Source organism: Ixodes scapularis, unplaced genomic scaffold (genome assembly GCF_016920785.2).
Source record: "Ixodes scapularis isolate PalLabHiFi unplaced genomic scaffold, ASM1692078v2 PGA_scaffold5__190_contigs__length_132052651, whole genome shotgun sequence".
Classification (NCBI taxonomy): domain Eukaryota; kingdom Metazoa; phylum Arthropoda; class Arachnida; order Ixodida; family Ixodidae; genus Ixodes; species Ixodes scapularis.
In genome coordinates this window covers 59,600,415-59,621,727 of record NW_024609880.1, presented here as the reverse complement: position 1 = coordinate 59,621,727, position 21,313 = coordinate 59,600,415, and the positions used below count along the sequence as shown (strand labels likewise).

Genomic DNA, 21,313 nt, shown 5'->3' with positions numbered 1-21,313 from the left:
CTCTGTTGGAGGTGGCCCAGGTTTTTCTCCGAGAAATTTCCCGCCTGGGTATCAGGGTTCGTCGCCTTGATAGTTTGGATCTCTGTAGAGGGCTGCGGGCCCGAGTTTGGGTGGGGCCGGCCTGCGTCTGCGGTTCACGGCCGACGACTGCAGCTTTCTCAGGTCACCGTCGAATTCATCTGCCTCTGCGGTTCGCGGCCGAGGTAGGCAGCGTTTTTGGGGCACCGTCGAATCTGTCCCTTTGCTCGAGCCCCACTCTCTCGAGCTTCTCCTTTTTTTTTCTTTTCTTTTCTTCACTTTCCACCGCCTAGCCTGGCACCTCTTCTTTCCTCTTCTTCTTTTTTTTTCACCGCGTAACGTGACAATAACCCCCCTCTTCAGTATTTAGTTTATCTAAATTCTCATTCCTTCAGGTTACGCGGCTCTCTACCTGTTTTCACTTTGTCGGTGCACAAGTTCGCATACACGCAAAAAAATAACACCACTTTTCTTCCCTTCCGCGCAACAAAAGTACGATCTCCACAATCACATAGGCAGCAAAAACCTCAACCTATTATTTCACAGAAAAAAAAAAATTCAACCATTTTCAGTAGCTGCTGTCTACCTGCTCCTGGTTTACCCCTTATTTCGGTGAGCACCCCTCAACATATGTCGACGAAATGAACTTCACATGTGCCTAGCTATACCCTGCTCAGATAATCCGCCCCGATATTATCTTTTCCTTTTATGTATCTCACGTGGAATGCAAACTCTTGTAATGCCAGACTCCATCTCATCACCCTAGAGTTGTTTAACTTCACCTTGTTCAGGTATTCTAAGGGCTGGTGATCAGTTTCTACCACAAACTCTTTCCCATAAAGATACACAGCGTATTTACCTACTGCCCACACTAACGCAAGGCACTCCCGTTCTATGGCTGCGAAGTTTCTCTCGCTCGCACTTAGCTTACGACTAGCATATGACACAGGATGGAGCATACCTTCATGCTCCTGCAGGAGCACTGCTCCTACTGCCGTGTCAGATGCGTCTGTACGCAACAGGAACTGTTTTGACAGATCCGGCGCCAACAGAACTGGTGGTTTTGCCAACTTCTTCTTCAGTTCTTCAAAACTAGCATTGTGTTCTGTCGTCCACGCGACGACGTTACTTCGTCCCTTTTTTGTGAGCTCGGTCAGCGGTGCCGCTATTTCCGAGTAGCCTGGTATGAACTGCCTGTAATATCCAGCGAGACCTAGGAAGGCTCTTACTTGTTTCTTTGTTTTTGGGACCGGTGCCTTCTGTATCTTTTCCAGTATCTCTGGTTTTGGAGCAATTTGTCCCATACCTAGCTTATGGCCTAGGAATGTTATGGAATCAAAACCGAGCTCGCACTTGTTTGGTTTTGCCGTGAGCTGGTTTCTTCTGAGGCGTGCAAATATTCCCTTTAGCGTTTGCCAGTGCTCTTCCCATGAATCCGTGGCTACTAATATGTCATCAATGTAATGGTATACGTTAGGGACTCCTTCAAGCACATGTCTCATTAACTTTGTGAACACTGCAGCTGCCGTCTTTAACCCGAAAGGCATGAATTTGAATTGATACAGTCCGGAAGTTGTGGAAAAGGCAGTCTTTTCTTTTGCCGATTCTTCCAGAGGTATCTGCCAATAACCTTTCGCTAAGTCTATTTTTGAAAAATACTTCTTCTGACCCACTTTGGTGAATACCATGTCTGCCCTCGGTATTGGTTCGGCGTCGTTAATCAATACCGTATTTAGGCTTCGGAAATCGACACATAGCCTATTGGATCCATCGGGCTTCTTCACCATTACGATTGGGGAATTGTATGCCGAAGTTGATCGCTCAATGATGCCTAATTTTAGCATTTCCTGCACTTCTTTTTCCACTTGGTCTTGAATTGCAAACGGCAGAGGATACTGTCTGACGCACACAGGTTTTTCAGTGGTTAGTCGTAACGTACATTGCAGCGCGTCCGTTCGTCCAGGTAGGTCGGAGAATATGTCTTGATATTGTGTTATCGCGTCACGCAGGTTCTGTTTTTGTAGTGGACTTAGTTTAGGGTTAATAAGCACGCTCTGTGCTCCATGTTGCTCGCTTAGACTTGGTGTCCTGATTTCTCCTAGATCGTCCGACGTGTATGTATCAACTATCACAGCGCAACTTTTATTCTTGGATGCGCGATCTTCGTATTTTTGCAACAAGTTCACGTGGAACGTTTTCCTTTTTCCACCAACGAGCAATTCGTAGTTCGCCTCTCCTTTCCGCCGGGTAACTTGATATGGGCCCTTCCATTGCATGGTCAACTTGTTGCGATCGCTTGGCAGCAGAATGAGCACTAAGTCTCCTGGTTCGAATCTTCTTGTCTGGCTCTTGCGATCGTAGTACTTTTTTTGTTTTGTTTGAGCTTCTCCAACGCTCTCGTGTGCTACTTCACACGTCTTCTTTAGCTTGTGTTTCAGTTCCAACACATACTTATACGATGTTTTTAACTCTTCGTCCAAAGTCTCATTTGACCATAACTCTTTCAGTATAGTCAAGGGGCCTCTTACATTCCGCCCGTATAACATCTCAAAGGGTGCGAATCCCAACGTGGCCTGGGGTACCCCTCTGTAAGCAAAGAGCAGGGCTGGAATATACCGATCCCAGTCGGTGGGCCGCTCCTGACACATTCTCTTGAGCATCTGTTTGATTGTTCCATTAAATCGCTCCACCAGTCCGTTGCACATGGGATGATATGGCGTTGTCAACAACTGCCTAAATGATAGTAGACGACTGACTTCCTTCATGAGGTCCGAAGTGAAATTAGATCCTCGGTCGCTCAAGATCTCTTTGGGTATTCCGTACCTGGAGAACATCTCTACAAGTGCCTCTGCTATATGTGGCGTGTCAATCGTTCTTAGCGCCACCGCATCAGGGTATCTGGTGGCCATGTCGACCATCGTAAGGATATACCTGTTGCCCTTACATGACGTTGGTGTTATCGGTCCGATAATGTCAATAGCTACCCTGTGGAAAGGTGTCTCAATTATGGGCATGGGTATCATTGGTGCCCTTTTGACAGCTCCTTTCGGAATTGTACGTTCGCACACGTCACAAGATCTTACATAGCGTTTGACATCGCTTTGCATCCCGGGCCAAAAGAAGTCGTTTGATACTCGAGCAATTGTGCTCTTCACACCTTGATGACCCGACATAAGGGAATCATGTGCCAACTCTAATACGTTCTCCCGATACATTGTTGGCACGATGAGTTGATCTATCACGTCGCCCGAATCAAACTCGCATCTCCGAAACAACATATCCCCTTTCATAGTGTAGTGCGTCGTTACGCCCGATCTCCATTTCCGTGTTTTCCTATCGAGGTTCCCGTAACATCGCTGGAGACTATCATCCTCTTTTTGGTCTCTGGTTATTTCTTGTGCCGTGACCTCTAACAACCTTATGACCGGCGTTTTTAGTCGGGGTAACGGTTTCTCTGCCGTTTCGTTAGTCATCTTAGATCGTACTGCAAACGAGATGTTAGTATCAATCTGCGCAGGTTTGCTGGGTATCTTCTCCATTTCGGTAACTAGGTGTTCCCCACCTTTTGGCTCTGGCACAGAGCAGTTGTTCACGGCTGGAAACCTGCTATCATTTTCACGACGGCTCTCTGTCTTGCCCACAACGTGGTCTTCACGACCATGCATCTCGTTAGTTTCTGTTAACCACTCTGGGTCGGGACAGTCTACTTTTCTCACACCCGAGATGTTACCTAATATTAAATCGTAGAGTGGATCCTCAACACATTTTGCATTTACTTGTCCTGTGTAATAGGGCGTCTCGATGTATATGATGGCTTCAGGCATCATCCTCACAGTCTTGTCAACTAGAATTACCCCCGTGGACTCCCCGGTAAGCTCATTGTCGTGCACCAGACTTTTTCTTATTAATACCGTGTTTGTACCACTGTCCCTGAGCACGTCTATTTTATTGCCATGAAATCGACCTTCCACCACTGGCATCATTAAATGCAAACCATACTTTGCATCAAGGTCGTCAGTGCTCGCCTTCACTTTGTTTTTTGTCCTCTCTTGGTACTGGTTTCCCTCTTTGGGCTCGGTCGATGATGCCTCCCCTTGGTTTAAAAAACATGCCACTTTGTTTCTCGGCACGTTTCTGCATTCCTCAGCCTTGTGTCCAGTTTTTCCACATTCCCAACAACGAATTCCCGCCTGTGCTTTTCGATACCCGCTTCTGCACTCACTAGCTTTATGCCCTAACTTATTGCATAAGAAGCATTTGGGAGCTGTTCTTACTGCCCCTCCTGTTCGAGCGCTGATCATGGATTTTCCTTTACAGAAGTCGGGGTCCTCTCCTGTATTAGCATCCTCCTTTGTTTTTCCCAGATTCCCTTTCCCTTGTGCTTCTAAGTACTGGTCCGCTAATCTCGCCATTTCTTGTGTAGAATCAACCTTGCGTTCTTTTAAAAAAATGGCTAGCTTAGAGTTACAGCAAGCTAGGAACTGCTCGCCTATTATTCTATCTCTTACACCGTCGAAGGTCTTCGCTGTTTCAGACATTTCGAGCCACCTATCAAAATAATTGCTTAGTCTCGAGCAAAATTGTAACCCAGTTTCAGCTTCTTCGGGTTTACTTTTCCTGAATTTCTCCCTGAAGCCATCAGCGGTAAGCCTAAATATTTGAAGTAGCGCAATCTTCACTTTTTCGTAATCTAACGAATCTGATGCTGGCATACGACCAAACGTTGTCAGTGCTTCTCCCACTAGACAAAGGCTCAAAGATGTCGCCCACTCCTCCTTTGCCCAGTTTTGGCCTACTGCGATTCTTTCAAACCTGTGCAAGTACGCATCGAGGTCGTCTCGTTTCTCGTCGAAAGGCGGCATTAGTTTTTTCAAACATGCACTTCTTCGCGGTGGTACCTCCCCTCCTTCGTTGTCCGTTGGCCGATCATTTGAAGTTTCGGCTTGTGCTAGCCGAATCTTTAGTTCTACATCTCTCGCTCACGCTCGAAACAAGCTCGTTCTCGTTCTGCCTTCGCTTGTTCTCGTTCTGCCCTCGCTTGCTCTCGTTCTGCCCTGGCTTGTTCTCGTTCATCTTCAAGTTTGGCATCTTCTCTAGCTAGCAACCTTTCCTCTCTAACGCGTTTCTTCTCCTCCTCAAAGAGAGTCATTGTTTCTTCTTTTGTCAGCCCCAAAGAACTACTCATCGTCAATATTTTTTCTAAATCCATTCTGACAATCTCAGGCTGGTAACTGCTGACACGTGAAACAATCATCTCTCACTCAGGGGTTGTATCCTGGCAGGCTCGCCAATATTGTCGTGGTTCAGGTCAACCGTCCGAGTAAGATAGGAGAGTGCACGGTCGGACGGTATAAATCAATTTATATAACACAGCGACATACGTAAATAGAAAAAATGCCTATTGCCTAAGTATTTACACATGTACAGTTAGAAATGTCTTGAACTCTCACGTCCCCGTTCAGGTTGATGACCTCCCGCGTTGGGGTCACCAGTGTCTGTTGAAACTTGATGATGGGTTCTCGCCGGAGCCAGTTGCTTTTACCAGGGGTCGCTGCCGAGGTAATTCCGGGCTCTGTTGGAGGTGGCCCAGGTTTTTCTCCGAGAAATTTCCCGCCTGGGTATCAGGGTTCGTCGCCTTGATAGTTTGGATCTCTGTAGAGGGCTGCGGGTCCGAGTTTGGGTGGGGCCGGCCTGCGTCTGCGGTTCACGGCCGAGGACTGCAGCTTTCTCAGGTCACCGTCGAATTCATCTGCCTCTGCGGTTCGCGGCCGAGGTAGGCAGCGTTCTCGGGGCACCGTCGAATCTGTCCCTCTGCTCGAGCCCCACTCTCTCGAGCTTCTCCTTTTTTTTCTTTTCTTTTTCTTCACTTTCCACCGCCTAGCCTGGCACCTCTTCTTTCCTCTTCTTCTTTTTTTTTCACCGCGTAACGTGACAATCATACATAAGCTTAAAACTCTCAGTTGCGCGAATGGTCATGTATACATCTGGCCTCTCGGCATATGATGACTTTCACAGATGAGTTTCCTGGATTCCTTTGACAGGTTTTACGGTGGTCCACTTTGCTTGCTTCACCGCACGAAACTCTCGAACTCGAAGACAGTTGTGAGCACTGCGCAGAGTGGTTTGACGCGTTTTGCGAAGTGCTGAAGGCATGTAGTTCCCACCAGGAACGCAAGCGATTGTACGTGCTTCTGCCACCAATCATCCTGAAGAAAAGCAATATTGCGTCTGGTGTCGGGTGCGACTGCCTACATGATTGATCAAACATGAAAACTGAAGCGCAAAGGTGGTGTTTGGGCAACCCCTGATCCCTACATGGGGAAAAAGTGGAATGCCGAAGACGTGGGGGTTGCAATTGAGTACTACACACGCGACGACCTCGCATGCTCTGTTCAAAGCCCCGACAAAAAGGACGTCGTCAAAGCCATGATCAACGACATGCTCAAAGTCGTAAAAAGGTTTATGACCCGCTCTATTAAGGAAGCTTACCAGCTGTTTAGGAAGGACCATCCCCAACCCGAACTAGGCATCTCCAAATTTTATTCTCTACGACCAAAATGGGTAAAAAAAAAAGTCCCGAGCACGAGGTGTGCGCATGCATATATTGCGTCAATTTTCAATTGCTTTTAACGGCAATGACAAATGCCCCAAAGAAGACATTTACTGAAGACGACCTCAAGCGCATCTACCTCTTCTGCGCTCCACAGAACGATTGCTTTCTGCGCCGTTGCGAAAAGTGCCCAAAAACGCAGAGCATCTCGCTGCAGTCGCTTCATCTCGACGAAGACGAAGAGATCTGTTTCGCGTTATGGGACGCTGGCGAACTCGTCAAAAAGGTTATGGACTATTTTGCCTTCCTGCGGCAATAGGAGAGCGAAAAGTATATGAGGCATTCTTACATCCTTGACCTTGAACGAAGCCTGATACATGACACAAGAACCGCCTTACCACCCAAGGCAGTGATGTTCCACTTCGATTTTCGGAAAAATGGACAGTACTCTTTCCAACCGAAGGGCAGAGTTTTCATTGAAAAAAACTCAAGTGTCTCTCTCCACAAGTGTGGTTACGTCCACGCAGGGCACGCAAAGCTTTGCCGTTGTCACCGATGGTACACGACACATGACACAGCTCACACTCTTCTAGCCACATAGGCCATAAAAGAGTGTGTTAATGTTCATTTCCCAGTCTTTTTTTAAATAATTTTTGTATCAGACGGAGCGGCGGCGCATTTCAAGAATCGCTTCCAATTCCACGAATTGTCTCGGAAGCCGCACTCTTCGGCAAGATGGATCTTTTCAGCCACTGGACACGGAGAAAGCGCTTGTGATGAAGTAGGTGGAAGAACCAACGCTCGCCAAGTTGAGATCTTCGCTCAACTCAACGAGTGCCACCGCTAAAGACTTTGTGGAAGTGCTACGTAAAAAAGTAACAAATGTCTGCATGTTCCACCTGTCTGTGGAACGGGTTCGAGAGTTTCGTGCGGTAAAGCAAGCAGAGTGGACCACCATAAAACCTGTGAGAGGAATCCAGGCTTCTCATCTGTGGAAGTCATCATATGCCGAGGGGCCGGATGTATACATGGCCACTCGCATAACTGAGAGTTTTAAGCTTATCTATGCATAGTTAGCGAATTCGCACAGTGGGGCTGTTTTGTTCCTGTGAATTGTAAGCTAATTAATGGTATTCCAGCTCAAAGTCCATTTTCGCGTCACTAATACTCAGCCCTTATGAAAAAAAGAAATTAAATAATATAAAATACATGCCATAACTAACGCTCAAAACGTTTGGTGCTGTGCGGCAAAGCCGCTACGACGAAGACGTCGGCTCGCTCCGAGTGAAGGTTTGTCGTAGCTTTTCCCGCTTGGAGGTCATATGTTACTCAATCTTTTGCCATCACAGGTTAGTTCAAGTCACTGCAAAGTGCCAAGGGGAGTTTAAAGAAAATAAAAGATGGAGTTTTTTTAAATATCGACGCCCAATCTTGCCACATTTTGAGAAATCAGCCGAATTTCCGCGTTGATAACAAAAATATGTTTAAGGGAGGGCATATTATCTTTATATATTCGTAAAGAATATTTAAATACGCGCATTTTGATATGTTTTGTGAAGCATTATGAAAGATGGTTTATTTGCAAAAAAATTGTGAATATGTCTCTAAAACGCGTTTTTGTGCAATGTTTGATATTTTTGTTTGCATTGAAATATTTTATGGATATTTTTAATTTTTTATGTATGTGTTGTATAACCTTTGTAAAACCTATTAAAAAGTTATGGCGCCGTGAAAGGTTCGATAAGGAAATGACGACTGTGCAAAGTAGCATTGTGAAATATTCTCAATTTCCACGCCTCAAGCTTCTCTATTTTATATCTCAGCGAAAAAAATTGTTACGGCGTTCATATCTAGCTGAATGTTCCTCCCAAAAACATGGCTTTCATATATATTTTTAACAAAAATATCTAAAATATGACCCGGACCATCATTGCATGAATTGACGTGGAATCACCCTGCTGTTTCGTGTTACACCCTACACTTAGTGAAGAATGTGAGAGGGGTGTAGAAGAGGGTGCTAAATAAATAATGTGAAATGGTTTGTGAAAGCTTATATATGGCTCTGTCCATAATGTACAGGTAAGATTTCTGCTTGAAAAGCAACAGTTGTTAGCAGTCTAGTTTTTTATAATGTCAGTTGTAATTCATGCAAATAGCTGATAATAAAGTGCCTCTTTCTCATACAATTTTTATCTTTGCGAACAAAATTGTATATATGAGTTCATGTTTTATCTTCTTACAAATCACTCCATGCTCAGAAATTGGAAAGTAGGGTGAAATGCTCTATACTAGCATTTTTTACAAATATTTGTTGATGGAAGTGTACAGTAAAAAAATCAGTTAGTCTCGAGTTTATATCTGGAAACATGAAATCAAAATATAGTGAAAATGTTTGACAAATATTAATGACGTGCTGCTAGAACCTGTCACATGACCATGTCAACCTGAGTAAAATATTCATTTGAGAATATGGTGACATGCACAAAAACTCACACACATAAAGAGGCAAATCCCATAATAAACCAGTCCGAGACATCCCATACAAAAATGGCCTATGGTCGTCTATGGAAAATTCAATGGCAGGCTATCATTCCCTGTAGCTTTGCATGGTCGGCCTTAGAAATTTACAGATACAGCTACAGCCAGCTATAGAAACGTTTAGGGCCCTGTGTCTAAAGACTCAGGGCTATGTTTCAATAACAACAATAATAATAATAATAATAATAACAATAATAATAATAATATTATTATTATTAATCAATAAGTTAGTGTTTAACAGTGTCCAGGGACATCCAATTGTTCTTCTTGCGGGCGCAGTGCAATAGAACGCACAAACAGACGCTTGCGCGCTCGCAGTCGCACTCATACACGCGCGCACGCACGTACACACGCATGCGCACGCGCAAACCCACGCCCGCGCGCAGACGCACACGCACGCACAACCAGAGACGCACACACACATACACGCGGAGGCATCCACACGCGCGCGCACGAACACGCACGCGCATGCACGCACACACACGCAAACAATTACGACGAAGGAAACGTTGCTTAAGTTAGTTTCGGTTTCGGTTTACACAAAAAAGAAACAACCTAAAGTTTAAATAAAACCTAAGATTTACTCACTTTTGTAATGTTTTACATTATTGTTCTAAGGGCATTCTTATTGTTACTAATATAATAATATTTCCTTAGTATCGTTCTTAAAAAAATAACAATAAATAAAAAGGAAAAGAGACTCTTGAAGACTGCGCAAGGCAATCGCTATTGCAATCAGCTTCCGTTGGGCTCGGTTGAATGGTCGTAGAAGTTCCAGAGGTTTCGAAAATCTCCTTTTTTTTTACGTTTTAGCCGTTTTAGTGGATATTTTAGATATCTTCCTTACGAATACCGTGTTCAAGAATAGCAATCCATGACTGAGAGCTGAGAGACGCTGCGTCCTGCCAACGCCCGTAAGTTCAGAACCGCCAATGCTCGACTCGTGCAAACTCCGGTAAGCAACTTTCTTTTGTTTCTGCGAAGTGGGCTGCTGTTTAAAACTTTGTCGTGTACCGTGTGCTTGCTAAGCTATGCTTGATTCTAACTATGCTTCTGCCCTGTGTTATTTCGTTATTTGAAAAGAGCGTATCTTCAAAACCTGTGGCTCGCTCGGCAGTGTGAGAAAGATTCCCGTGCGGCGGAACCGTGGGCATGTTCTGGGCGCCGTCGTGCGGCGCTCGTCCGACGACGCTTTTGCGGAGCGTTCAAGTGCCGTCTGACGGCAGTTCAAGCATTCAGTCGCCGTCCCGAAGTGTTAATCACAGGTTATGCTAGTTCTGACGTCTTGTCCTAACAGCCGCTCGCCACCGATTTGTTTCATAAAGCGGGAGCGAGAAAAACGTTACAAGAGCGAGCATGCAGCATGATTTTTTGCATAAGCTAATTAATGCCTGTGCCGTAGAGACGCGCGGTCTCTTCGTCATATTTCCGAGGGTAAAAGCGGTGAAAACAACGGACAAACAACGCCCTGTATTGTTTGTTTCTTTTACTTGTCCGTTGTTTTTAGAGCTTTTACCCTCGAAAATTAGGTCTCTTCGCGTTTACCGAACCGGCACACTTTTTACGTTTACGATTGTGTGATGCAAAAAATAAAAGGAGTTTAGATGTCACGTTTTTTAGTAGTTGCGAAAGCCCTTACAAAAATCAGAGCTGCTAGAAAAAGCGAAAACATGAAAAATGGCGGAAAAAATTAACTAATGTCAAACCTGAATATTTGATGGAGTTCAAAGACTACCACCGTACCAACTCGCCCGGTTATTCTTTCTGTCAAAGAATAATAGCCAATAGTAATAAACAAATAAGTGTCAACTATTAATTGGTTACAAAGTCGTAATTGGTGCTGTGCATCCCTACGTTGCTCTACTCTTTTGATGATATCAGGTAATGTGTAAATGTATAGGGCAGTTCATAGCAACCATTTATGCCCGACCCATTTTATTGAGTTTTTTCTTTATATAAAATTTATACGAAAAAAGTGCTCTTCCTAAATTAAGCCGCACCACTGTATCTACAATAGCGTGTAACGTTTATGTATGTTCTCAGCAAAAGAAAAGGATGCATTAAAAAAAGGCCAATTATTTTGTTTCCTCTCTAGCTGTTAGAGCTTCTTTCACGTACATGCAAAATATGGGTGTCTACGTCTAAAAGAGGGGAATTGACATTTCCTGCAGGGCTGGAAGGCCTGGCTCAGTTTGGCTAGCAGCTTGAAACCTATGGGAACCTGGGGAACTGAACCACAAGAGTGAGAGTGACACCCGCCTTGCAATTCCTGAACGATGGCTACATGAGGAAGGGGGAGCTGCCCTAAAGTGAATGCAATAGCAGGTGGATCGTTTCAGTGAACCCCTATACAGATGATACCAAGCAGAAAATTATTAATAAATGTGTTATTAAAAACATGGAATGTGAATGGCACGGACAAGAAGGAGGAGATCAACACAGCGCTGTGTTGTGTTCATATATTCCGTTCCCATATTTTTCATGATTTCTTTATAATAATTGGCTACTAACTAGTCCAATCATCAGCACTAGTCAATAAAAGTGTGCTGCTATTTATTAGTATGCATTAACACCGTGCTTGCAGTTGAATCCTACAGTCATTTATTAATAAACAAAAACGAGGGTGCAAGCTAGCTAAACAGGCTAAACACATAATTTATTAAAGACGGATTCTCTGAAGGATGACACAAACGCAGAGAAGTATCAAACACAGCTGAGTATTAATGGGCAAAAAATGAATAGGCGACCCAAAAAAGAAAACGTAGGGGAAGACATGAAGTCAGTCTTTACAATTTCTCTTCTGCTTGCCACCACTTTACAAAGGGAATTCCTTCCTGGGCCTTACAGCGTTTTACTGTTCACAACCCCTGACATACCCAAGGACAGTAAACATAAAAAAGCAACCTACTAACATTTGGGTAAATGTGATTGAACAAACAACAGGGAATGCCTTGAGCTTTCAACCTAGGAAATAAAAAATATGCACAACATCAAGATTTAAAAAAAACGGACGGACGCATCACTCCTGTTTCTAACAAAAATATAGGCTAAGAAACTTCTTCCACTCGATGGCAAAACACAGGGAAGGCACTAATAGATTTCTAGGTTTCATCATTGTTAGTGATTTGTCGCATGAAGTGTTCTATGAGTCGAGCGAGAATTTCTAGCGGTCCTTGGGACATGTCGTGCTGTAGACTTATGTATTACTGGCTTTTCTTTGTTACTTCGTGGGATATAGGAAGCGGTATTGAATTTATTGCAGGTCCCAGCTGCACCAAGCGAGTAGACTCACCGTCAAAGACCGCAAGCCGCTATCTTCAAGCCGCGCAGAGTGTTCTATGAGGTGAACAATCATGTTTGGCAGTGCTTGGGGTTTAAGGCCCGTTCACACTCTTGCGACTGCTTGCTACCTCTTAAACCTGGGTTCCTTAAAACTTCTTAAACCAGAGAACACACTGGTGCCATCTATTGGGAAGCAGTGTAAACTCGGCGGTCCGGCATATTTTTTTTTTATTTCTCGCGCAATATCCTTTTTTTTTTTGGCTCGAAAAACTTTTGTCAATGTTATAAACGAGCCTTTCTATGGGTATTACGCACATTTGACCTCGGAAATCCCGCAAAACCTTCGGTTTTGTGAAATGCAGTTCTAGGGTCACCGCATAGATGGCGCCACAATGTCAGTGTGTTCCCTCATTCTAGAAACATTTAAGAAGTTGTAAGAGATCTCGTCTCTCTCGGTCGTACTCGGTCGCAAGAGTGTGAACGGGCCTTTATGCAAAACTGGCCTTGTCCGTTTGAACCATTTTACTTCAGAAAAAAGTGGACCTCTATAGTGGGATGGTGCACTGCTGCATGCACATGCACCCGGTATTTATTATATTTATATGTACATAAATACAAAGCTTTCTATTTTGATTAAAAAAAAATGGCGTGAGTGTTACTTGGATATTGACTTCAATGTGTGTTTGTGGGGCTCAGAGGACATTACATAAAGGGAAAACCCTTAGCAGAATGTTATTCAAAACTAATTAACCAACATTTTTAATAATGGTTTTATGGGGTATGTTTCAATTCTAGTTTCAAAGGCAGTGAATATTAACGACTAACACAATTGACACAATTTGCGAATGGCAAGTTTCGAAATATTCAGTGATAAAAATCTGCCTTTCGTCGCCCAATTCCAAAAACTTGCGCTCAGAAGGCCTCAGGATGTCGTGCGGACCTGGTTGCTTCGGACGCACCTTCACTATCCTGAAAGTATGACGCCGATGCTTCCGCCAAGGGCACACTGTCGAGATAGTGACGACGTACCCGGTATGACTAGGGGACTCTTCTGCCCATTATTAACGGCACGAAATCTTGAGCTCAAGCTGAGCACGGTTTTTGCATCCGACATTAAAAACGCAAAAGTTGGACAATGAATACCTCCAAGCCGCTTGGCTTTTTGTGAATGGTTTAAATAGGGATAGCCTTTAATATTGATTGGCTTTTAACACTGCAGTTGCAACATGGTCCATAAAGCCATGAATTACAAAGCTAACAGATTTTGGTCAATTAGTCAACGTACTGTGACGGTTATCCCCTTTACTAATGTCCGCCGAGTCCCACGAACACGCAGTGAAGACATCGACAGAACTCTCGGGGCCTTTTTTTAAAATTTTGTTAGCTTTCAAATAGAATTCTGTGCAGAGTGTATACGCGTAAAACGACTTGTAGAATGTAATCATGCACTTAATTGTTACGAAACTTTGCTTTTCACCCAATTAAGTATTGCATTTGTCATTGCAACCTTCCAAACATAAGCAAAGCATCCAGTTTGGTACTCAAAGTGTACTCTATATTTGCAATAAATCAACGGACTACTACTTTGGCTTCATTGTGAAAATAATAGGCATGTGCGAATTATGGATTTTGGCTTAAAATGGATAATAATCTAAAAAAATGGAAATATTAAATAATTAAAATATATAATAATGTCACATAGTTTCTGCACCTCTCTCCAAGCCCGTGAATTCTGGGTCCGTTTACATGAAGTCATCCAGCAGCCGCAGGTTACCTTTTGAGCCACCGAGATTGCTCTTCTCTTGACGCAGATAGCTCAGCTCATTGTATATTTTGCCAGAACACCTTTGTCTGTTACTTTTGCAAGGTTCAATAAATGTTCAATTTAACACATTCTAGTTGATGTCATAATGAGCTTCACCTAATGAAATACTGCTGTGGTTCAGTCAAGGGCTAAACCACCTCTCTCTACCCTGTTTCCAATTAGTAAACAGATGCGCGTAGGAGACAAGTGATAAGCGAAGCGTGTCGCCTGCAATCCTCTGAGACAAACAAAACATGTCACTTGATCTCCAAACAGCAAAGCTTTACATGCTTCGTTTGTGGCAGACCATGATGTTCACAATGGTTCAGCCGTGCAGTGCGATGCTTGGGGCCACTGCTTGCTCACTTAGAGATCGAGAAAGGGGTGCCGTAACACTCCCCAAGTGCCCACGGGGTTATGATGTGGCTTGCAAAGAGCTCTTTTGTATTACTTCTTCATGAAGTGAGTTGAGTTTAGTGTGACTCATCATTTCTTTATCACGTGCCTCGTATGTGGTGATGTGGCAATTCCTCTAAGTGAAAAAAGTGTAAATGTCTTCAGTAAACATGATAAGCTGTAAATCATTTAATAATATAAGAACATGCAATACCATATATGATTTTTGTACAATTTACAAGTTCTGATATATGAAATGGACACATTCCAATGAAATGTTCACTGGGGTCTATACTTCATTTCACCCTTCGTCCGAGCGCGGCGGACGCTACCAGCCAATCCAGCGTCGAGAGAGCGTCATGTGACCTTGAACTCCACATAACCAAAACATCGCATGATACTCTCGCGGCGCCAGATTGGCTGGGGTGGCCCAGCATCCACTGGGCCACCCCAGCAGGTGCCCATTTCATGCCAAGCACCCTTCACCAAGGGTGTTAGCAAGCACCCTTTGTGAAGGGTGCTTGCCTGAACGCCATAAGGGTGTTAGCCCAGGGATAAACTGATTTACACCCTTAAGTGTGTAAAAACCTTTACTGTGTACTCAAGGCTTCTCTTTCCCATTAGTGCCAGTAAGCTTGTGTAAAGTGAAAAATATTGTAACTGAACAGTAGAGAGTTTTAGTAGATCGCTCCCATGACTCCGATAACTTCGGAATTCGGAATCGCAATATATATTTGCGGTGTCACCGCAAACATATATTGCGATTCGCGTTCAATAAACTCAGGTGTAAGTCAGCGCTACGTCCGTGTCACTTCTTTGTCTGGTCCTCGTCTTTCCGCGCTGTTTTTTAATTCCGAAGTATGTACCAACTCGCCCAAGCCTCAACTTTATTAACTCCGATAACGATACCGATACTCCGCCACCGCCTCCCTTGCGCATGCATGGTATCGTTATCGGGGCTATCGGAGGTATCGGAACCGATCTACTAAAACTCTCTATTGTTGCCCTGTCCCTTCACCTAAAGTTACTTCTTTTTATTTTTTTTACTGCTGCACTACCGGGGGATCTTAATGATGGGACAACATACCATCCCTGAACCTACGACGACTGGAATGGTGGTCGCAACCAGCGTCGTAAGACTTAGTACTCAAAAAGTCCAATAAATATTGAGCAGCCTTGCAGCAGCTTCGAGTGTCATTACTATGTAAGAGTTTCTGGGGTTGAGTTATAGACGCTTTCAGCGAGTCAGTTACTCGAGCTGCCACCAGTCGGCGCGCCCTTCGCGCGCTTTCCCGGCCGCCATAGCCGACCTTCAGCTTCTCGCCGTTGCTCCGCGTTGTGTGCTGCACAGGCCACTACCGGAGCTTCGTTGTCGTGTTCTTTTACGTTCCGTGTTGAAATCTTCGATTTTCTTCAGGTCCTTTAGATGCTTAGGACTTTCATTTAATAATTTGCTATTTATATTTCGGCATTTTTCTTACTTATGAAATGGAATCGGACAGCGAATGGGTCGACGATACAAGATTATGAGGCTTCAATGACCATGTAAGTTCATCCCATTCTTACGTTTTTGTCGCTAATAAAGGGCAGTCAACACTATTGCGACATATGTAAATGGCAACTGACACACTAAGGCTTCTCGCTGCATGAGCGCGCTCGTTTCCGTGAAGCCGATTCGCCATGTTAGCAATTTAGCGTGCGACGAGACGAGCGACGGAGATTTCTCACTGTCGCCCGTCGCATCGCTCGGTTTTGGGATTTCTAGAAAACGTCGCTCACCGTCTTGATCGCTAGCTCCGTCGCTTCCATGCGGTTTGCCTCGTCGCGCGACTGACTGAGCGACTGCGAAACGGGTCGCCGTCGCTTATCTGGTCGCTCGCCAAATAGCTTACATGCGGTTTATACTCATTTAATTTCCATGCACACACCATTGAACCATTGGCGCCTCGATATTAAGTATAAACCGCATGCAAGCGATTCGGCGAGCAACGAGACAAGCGACGGTGACCCGCTTCGCTGTCGCTCGGGCAGTGGAGCGACGAGGCAAACCGCACAGAAGCGACGGGAGCGAGCGACCAAGACGGTGAGCGACGTTTTCTAGAAACCAAAAAAAAAAACAAAAAAAACGAGCGATGCAACAGGCGACAGTGAGAAACCTTCGTCGCTGACTATCGTCGTTGTCGCCGTCGCTCGTCTCGTTGCACGCTAAATCGCTTACATGCGGGTCGGCTTTACGGAAACGAGCGCGCACATGTAGCGAGAAGCACGTACGACTGGATAGCCTTACTGCGTCAGTTGAAAATTGAAATATGCATATGTCACAATGGTGTTGACTGCCCTTTACTAGCGAGCAAAAACGTTAGAATGGGATGAACTTACATGGTCTCTGAAGCCATAATCTTGTATCGTCGATGCATTCGCTGTCCGATTTCATTTCATGAATAAAAAAAAATACAACAGCTCTGTTGAAATATAGATATCAAATGATTAAATGAAAGCCCGAAATATTGAAAAGACCTAAAGACAACACGTGATTTCAACGCGGAACGTAAAAGAACGCGAAAACAAAGCTCCGGTAGTGGCCGGTGCAGCACAAAACGCGGAGGAAGGGCGAGAAACTGAAGGGCGGCTATGGCGCCAGGGTCACGTGACGTCAAGATGGCGGCGTTCATGAAATGTTGCCTGAAAGGGTCTATAAAACATGACCTCCCGAGACTCTTGACAGTCTTCTGAGGAACACTGAGGCAGTATGTGATAAATTATGTATTAAGTGTGTAACTACAGCCACATTCGGCCAGTGACTGGCTGGAAGTCAATGGCCAGTGGCTGGCCAAACGTGAATGGCCAGTGACTGGCCAAAGGTGAATGGCAAGTCACTGGCCTAAAGTGAATAGCTAGTCACGGGCCAAATGTGAATGGCCAGTCACTGGCCAAAGGTGAATGGCCGGTCTTTGGCCTAAAGTGAATGGCCAGCCACTGGACAATCACTTTAGGCCAGTCACTGGCCTAAAGTGAATGGCCAGCGACTGGCATAAAGTGAATGGCAAGTCACCAGACGAGGACGAAAACACTTCTATTGCCGAGCACTTTGGCCAAGCTTGGGCCATCGAAAAACTGGTTGGCCATAGTACACTTGCCAGCGATGGCCCATTCACAACGTGCTGCTTGGGAGCTTCTTTAAAATCCTTTTTGCATTCGATATCAGGACCGTACCCGGAAAACCGGCAGCCATCAAGCGTTCCAACTGCTCCTTCAGACCTGAAAGCATCCCATGATAACACGACCTTCTGATGACGTTCACAAAGCGCAAATTTACAGTTCCTCTCTTAACGAGTTTCGAATGGGATGAACTGAACGGCAACAGGGGCTCATTTGCTCTCGATTGGTATTTCCAACACACATGTTCCTCCGAAAAGGTGAGCCTGATATCTAAAAAGGGTATGACGTTATTCACATTTGCCAAGTGCGTAAGCTTGAGAGGATCTAGGACGGTAATAGAAACTGTTAAAAGACTGTTCGCCGCAGAGGGAAAGTGAGAAACATCATGGTCAAGAAAAACTAAATAATCATCGACATATCTAAAAACCTTGCTACCATGAAAGTCATTCAGGTGTTCCGAGAGGACTCTGTCATGATGGGCTCAAAATATATCGCTCGAAATCGGAGCTAAACACGATCCAATACACACCCCTCGCTTCAGAGTATACGCACCTTTGTTGCACTCAAAAAAGGTCGAGTTTAGATAAATTGTGAGCAATTCGAGAAAGTCATCGACGGCCATTCTTGCTGCATTCTGAAACGCCACTACCCTGCGTTTATGGACGCTTTCCCCATACGCAGGTCACTAGTTTGTCGTGCGGTAGCGAACAGTATAAATCCTTTATGTCTAGTGAACAGGCTTGGACGCCTTTGTCCGCGTTTGTCTTTAAAAAATCTACAACTTCATCCGAGCTTTTGAGCAAAAACGGGTCGTCAATACAAATAGCTCCCAGTTTATCTTGCAGAAATAATTAATGCTATCGATTTCGAACATGTGCCTCTCTCCGGAACTACTTACATATTTATTTATTTTGAATACCCTCAGGGCCCATGGGGCATTAAGGAGGGGGTGGGTACATGGAGTAAATACATCAACACTGGTACATTATGCAGTAAAAAAAAATTACCCCCAATGGAAAACCAACTATGTGCGTCTTAGCGCTGAACATCATCTGTAGGCACTTCCCTTTGGTTTTGTCAATACTCTGTGACAACCTGTCTAATTTTAACCTCTTGCACGATGTTTTCCCGTCCGCCTTTGGCTTAGTTAACGACACCTAAAGCTGATTGAAAACTTACGATATAGCCTCAAAGGCCTTACTCCCAAATTCGGTTTGTGTTAACACCACAAGCCCTCCTTCCTTGTCGGCGGGAATGATAGGCAATTTGCTCTCTTTTACAGAGCCGGAATTCGGGGCCTCGGGGGTTCGGTATTGTTCCTAGATAGCCCGTCCATCCCTCCGAGACACAACGTTCGAATTCGCCGTCTGGTGCACACCTGAAGACTTGGTGGACCAGGCCCAAAAGTTCTGGAGCATTATCCTCGCTTCAACCGCAACCTTTGGCCCTAGAGCAAGAACTCGCCGTATATTTTCGGGAAGCTGCACTTCACTCACTGATCTGATGTCACACTTGGCCACTGGACGTCGCTTGGGCAGGGTGGCACGTAAACGATGCAACGATTATTGCCAGAGGAACTGTGTGGTCTTATCCACGATGCCAAACAAGTCCCTGATACGTCTGTTGTCCCGCAGGGGCTTGCTGGGGTCTCAAAGAACTGTACACAGTAAGCCTCTGTACATACGCGCTTGTTGCTGCCATTCCTATCGTAGAATCTTTAGTATTCTGTGCCATGTCCTGCTGATGGCTTGAAGTTTCCAAAAAGCTGTTTTACCTTTGCCGGCAAGCGTCTGCAGCGAATGCCAAACGATAACGTGCGAGCCTGGCAGGTGGCATTTGTAATGAGCGAAGCCCTTACGCAAGGGTCCAACGAAGAACACAAAAAAGGGCCTTATGTGCTAGATTCAAAGTAGAGTAATGCGGATTGTTGGTGGAGTTGGTGCTGAAACTTTGAGAACATGATAGCGCTTCAAGACAGGGGAGAGTGTAGGAACGAGAAAACACAATGCTCTAAACTTAACTGTGTCCAGCTTTAACATTGTCCAGTTTTAACCATGACTGACGTTCACAAATTTGGTCGAGTCTGCATACTATGGCGGACTTATAAATGAAATATCAGAATACAAGTTGTATCCTTATAAAACACATCAACATAGATATATTGAGGTCAGCTCTGTAAAAGGATCATGAATATCAGTACTTGTTTTCCAATTTCATCTTTGGGGGAGTTATAAACACATACAGAAATTGGTAGAGTACACGTACAAGCATGCAGTTTGCTTTAAACTTATCCTTATTAATTTTAGACAGAGTTTTAGATCTGATAATTTTCTTTTTAGTTTCCCAAACAGATTTAATAACCTATCTTCTGTAGAAGATTTTTAATCATGTTTAACCTATATTCTGTTACGACATTCTTCTTGCATTCCTTGTTTATTTTGTGGCATATTTCATCATTGAAGCTTGAATAAAATAATGAAGAATGTCCTTGCGCACTACTCAGTTGCCAATTCCAATACCTAGACGCTAACCATAACCTTACCTTAAAAATGTCTCACTTTTTACCATAAGGGGAAGAGTTTTTTCCTTCATACTCATTGAACCTTTAGAGCAGTCAGTTCACATATTACAAAACCACAGGGAGGTATGATGACGGTAAAGGAAATATTTATTTGGGCATGAGATATATTAAAAAAAAAATATCTTAGCGAAGGCATTTCTCTGAAGCATTTACACAAGTTAAGGCATATTTTATCAACGTAAAGAGGAGGTAGTCATGTTGATTACGTAACATTCTTCACAGCGAAAGCTCCAAATTTTGCAATGTTTCTGAAGACTACCATAAATGTGGTATCGGTAATTCTGGCTGGTATAGAATTGAGATATTTAATACTAAGATAATATCCCCCACAAGCTCCCTATTTAAAGATACTAGTATCTACTCAGATACCAATAGCAAAAACTACAATACTGCGCACATCTTAACGACGATGCGATTTTAAGATTTATTTTATCTTGTCAAATTAAGCGATATTTATTTCCGTCTGGGACGTGACCTGCGAGGGGTTATGCGGAGAGCAAGTCGTCTGCTTGATGCGCAGGAGTTGCGGTGACGTCCGAAAGACGCCGAGCTCTGATTGGCTATGATTGAAGGATAGTGGGTAGTCCACAAAGCAAGCTGCCTTGAAGTGAACTCATTATCCTTCATTAAGAGCCAATCAGAACTCGGCGTTCTGACGTAACTACAACCCCTGCAAAAGATGCAGACGATTTTGCGCTCCGCATTGCCTACGTATCTATTCAGGCCAAAAAATCAGAATTTGAAGGATACTGCTAAAGGGTTCGAATACTAAAACAAATATAGTAAATTCAAAAAAATGCATATTAAAAAAGTGAACTGAAGCATTCATCAACACCACTTTTTTTGTAGTTTAAGTTTCAGAACTTGTGGCTAGTGTATGATTTTTCGAAAAAAAAAAAAGTATCTTAGCAACTTTTACTTTTGGTGAGCTGGAAGGCTTTAAAATGTACATTCAAGTAGCACAGTTTGGCACAAAATTTGGTCA

The 21,313-nt window shown here is 44.1% G+C and overlaps 1 protein-coding gene across 1 annotated transcript in view; it reads right to left on the bottom strand.

The window, feature by feature from the left end:
- LOC120840976 overlaps positions 1 to 3,845 on the bottom strand; it is a 31,122-nt gene extending 27,277 nt beyond the window's left edge. Inside the window, exon 1 of the mRNA XM_042294226.1 lies at positions 1,872 to 3,845. Within this exon, the coding sequence (XP_042150160.1) occupies positions 1,872 to 3,845 (1,974 nt within the window). The remainder of the gene's footprint in view (positions 1 to 1,871) is intronic.
- Positions 3,846 to 21,313: the final 17,468 nt, after the last annotated feature.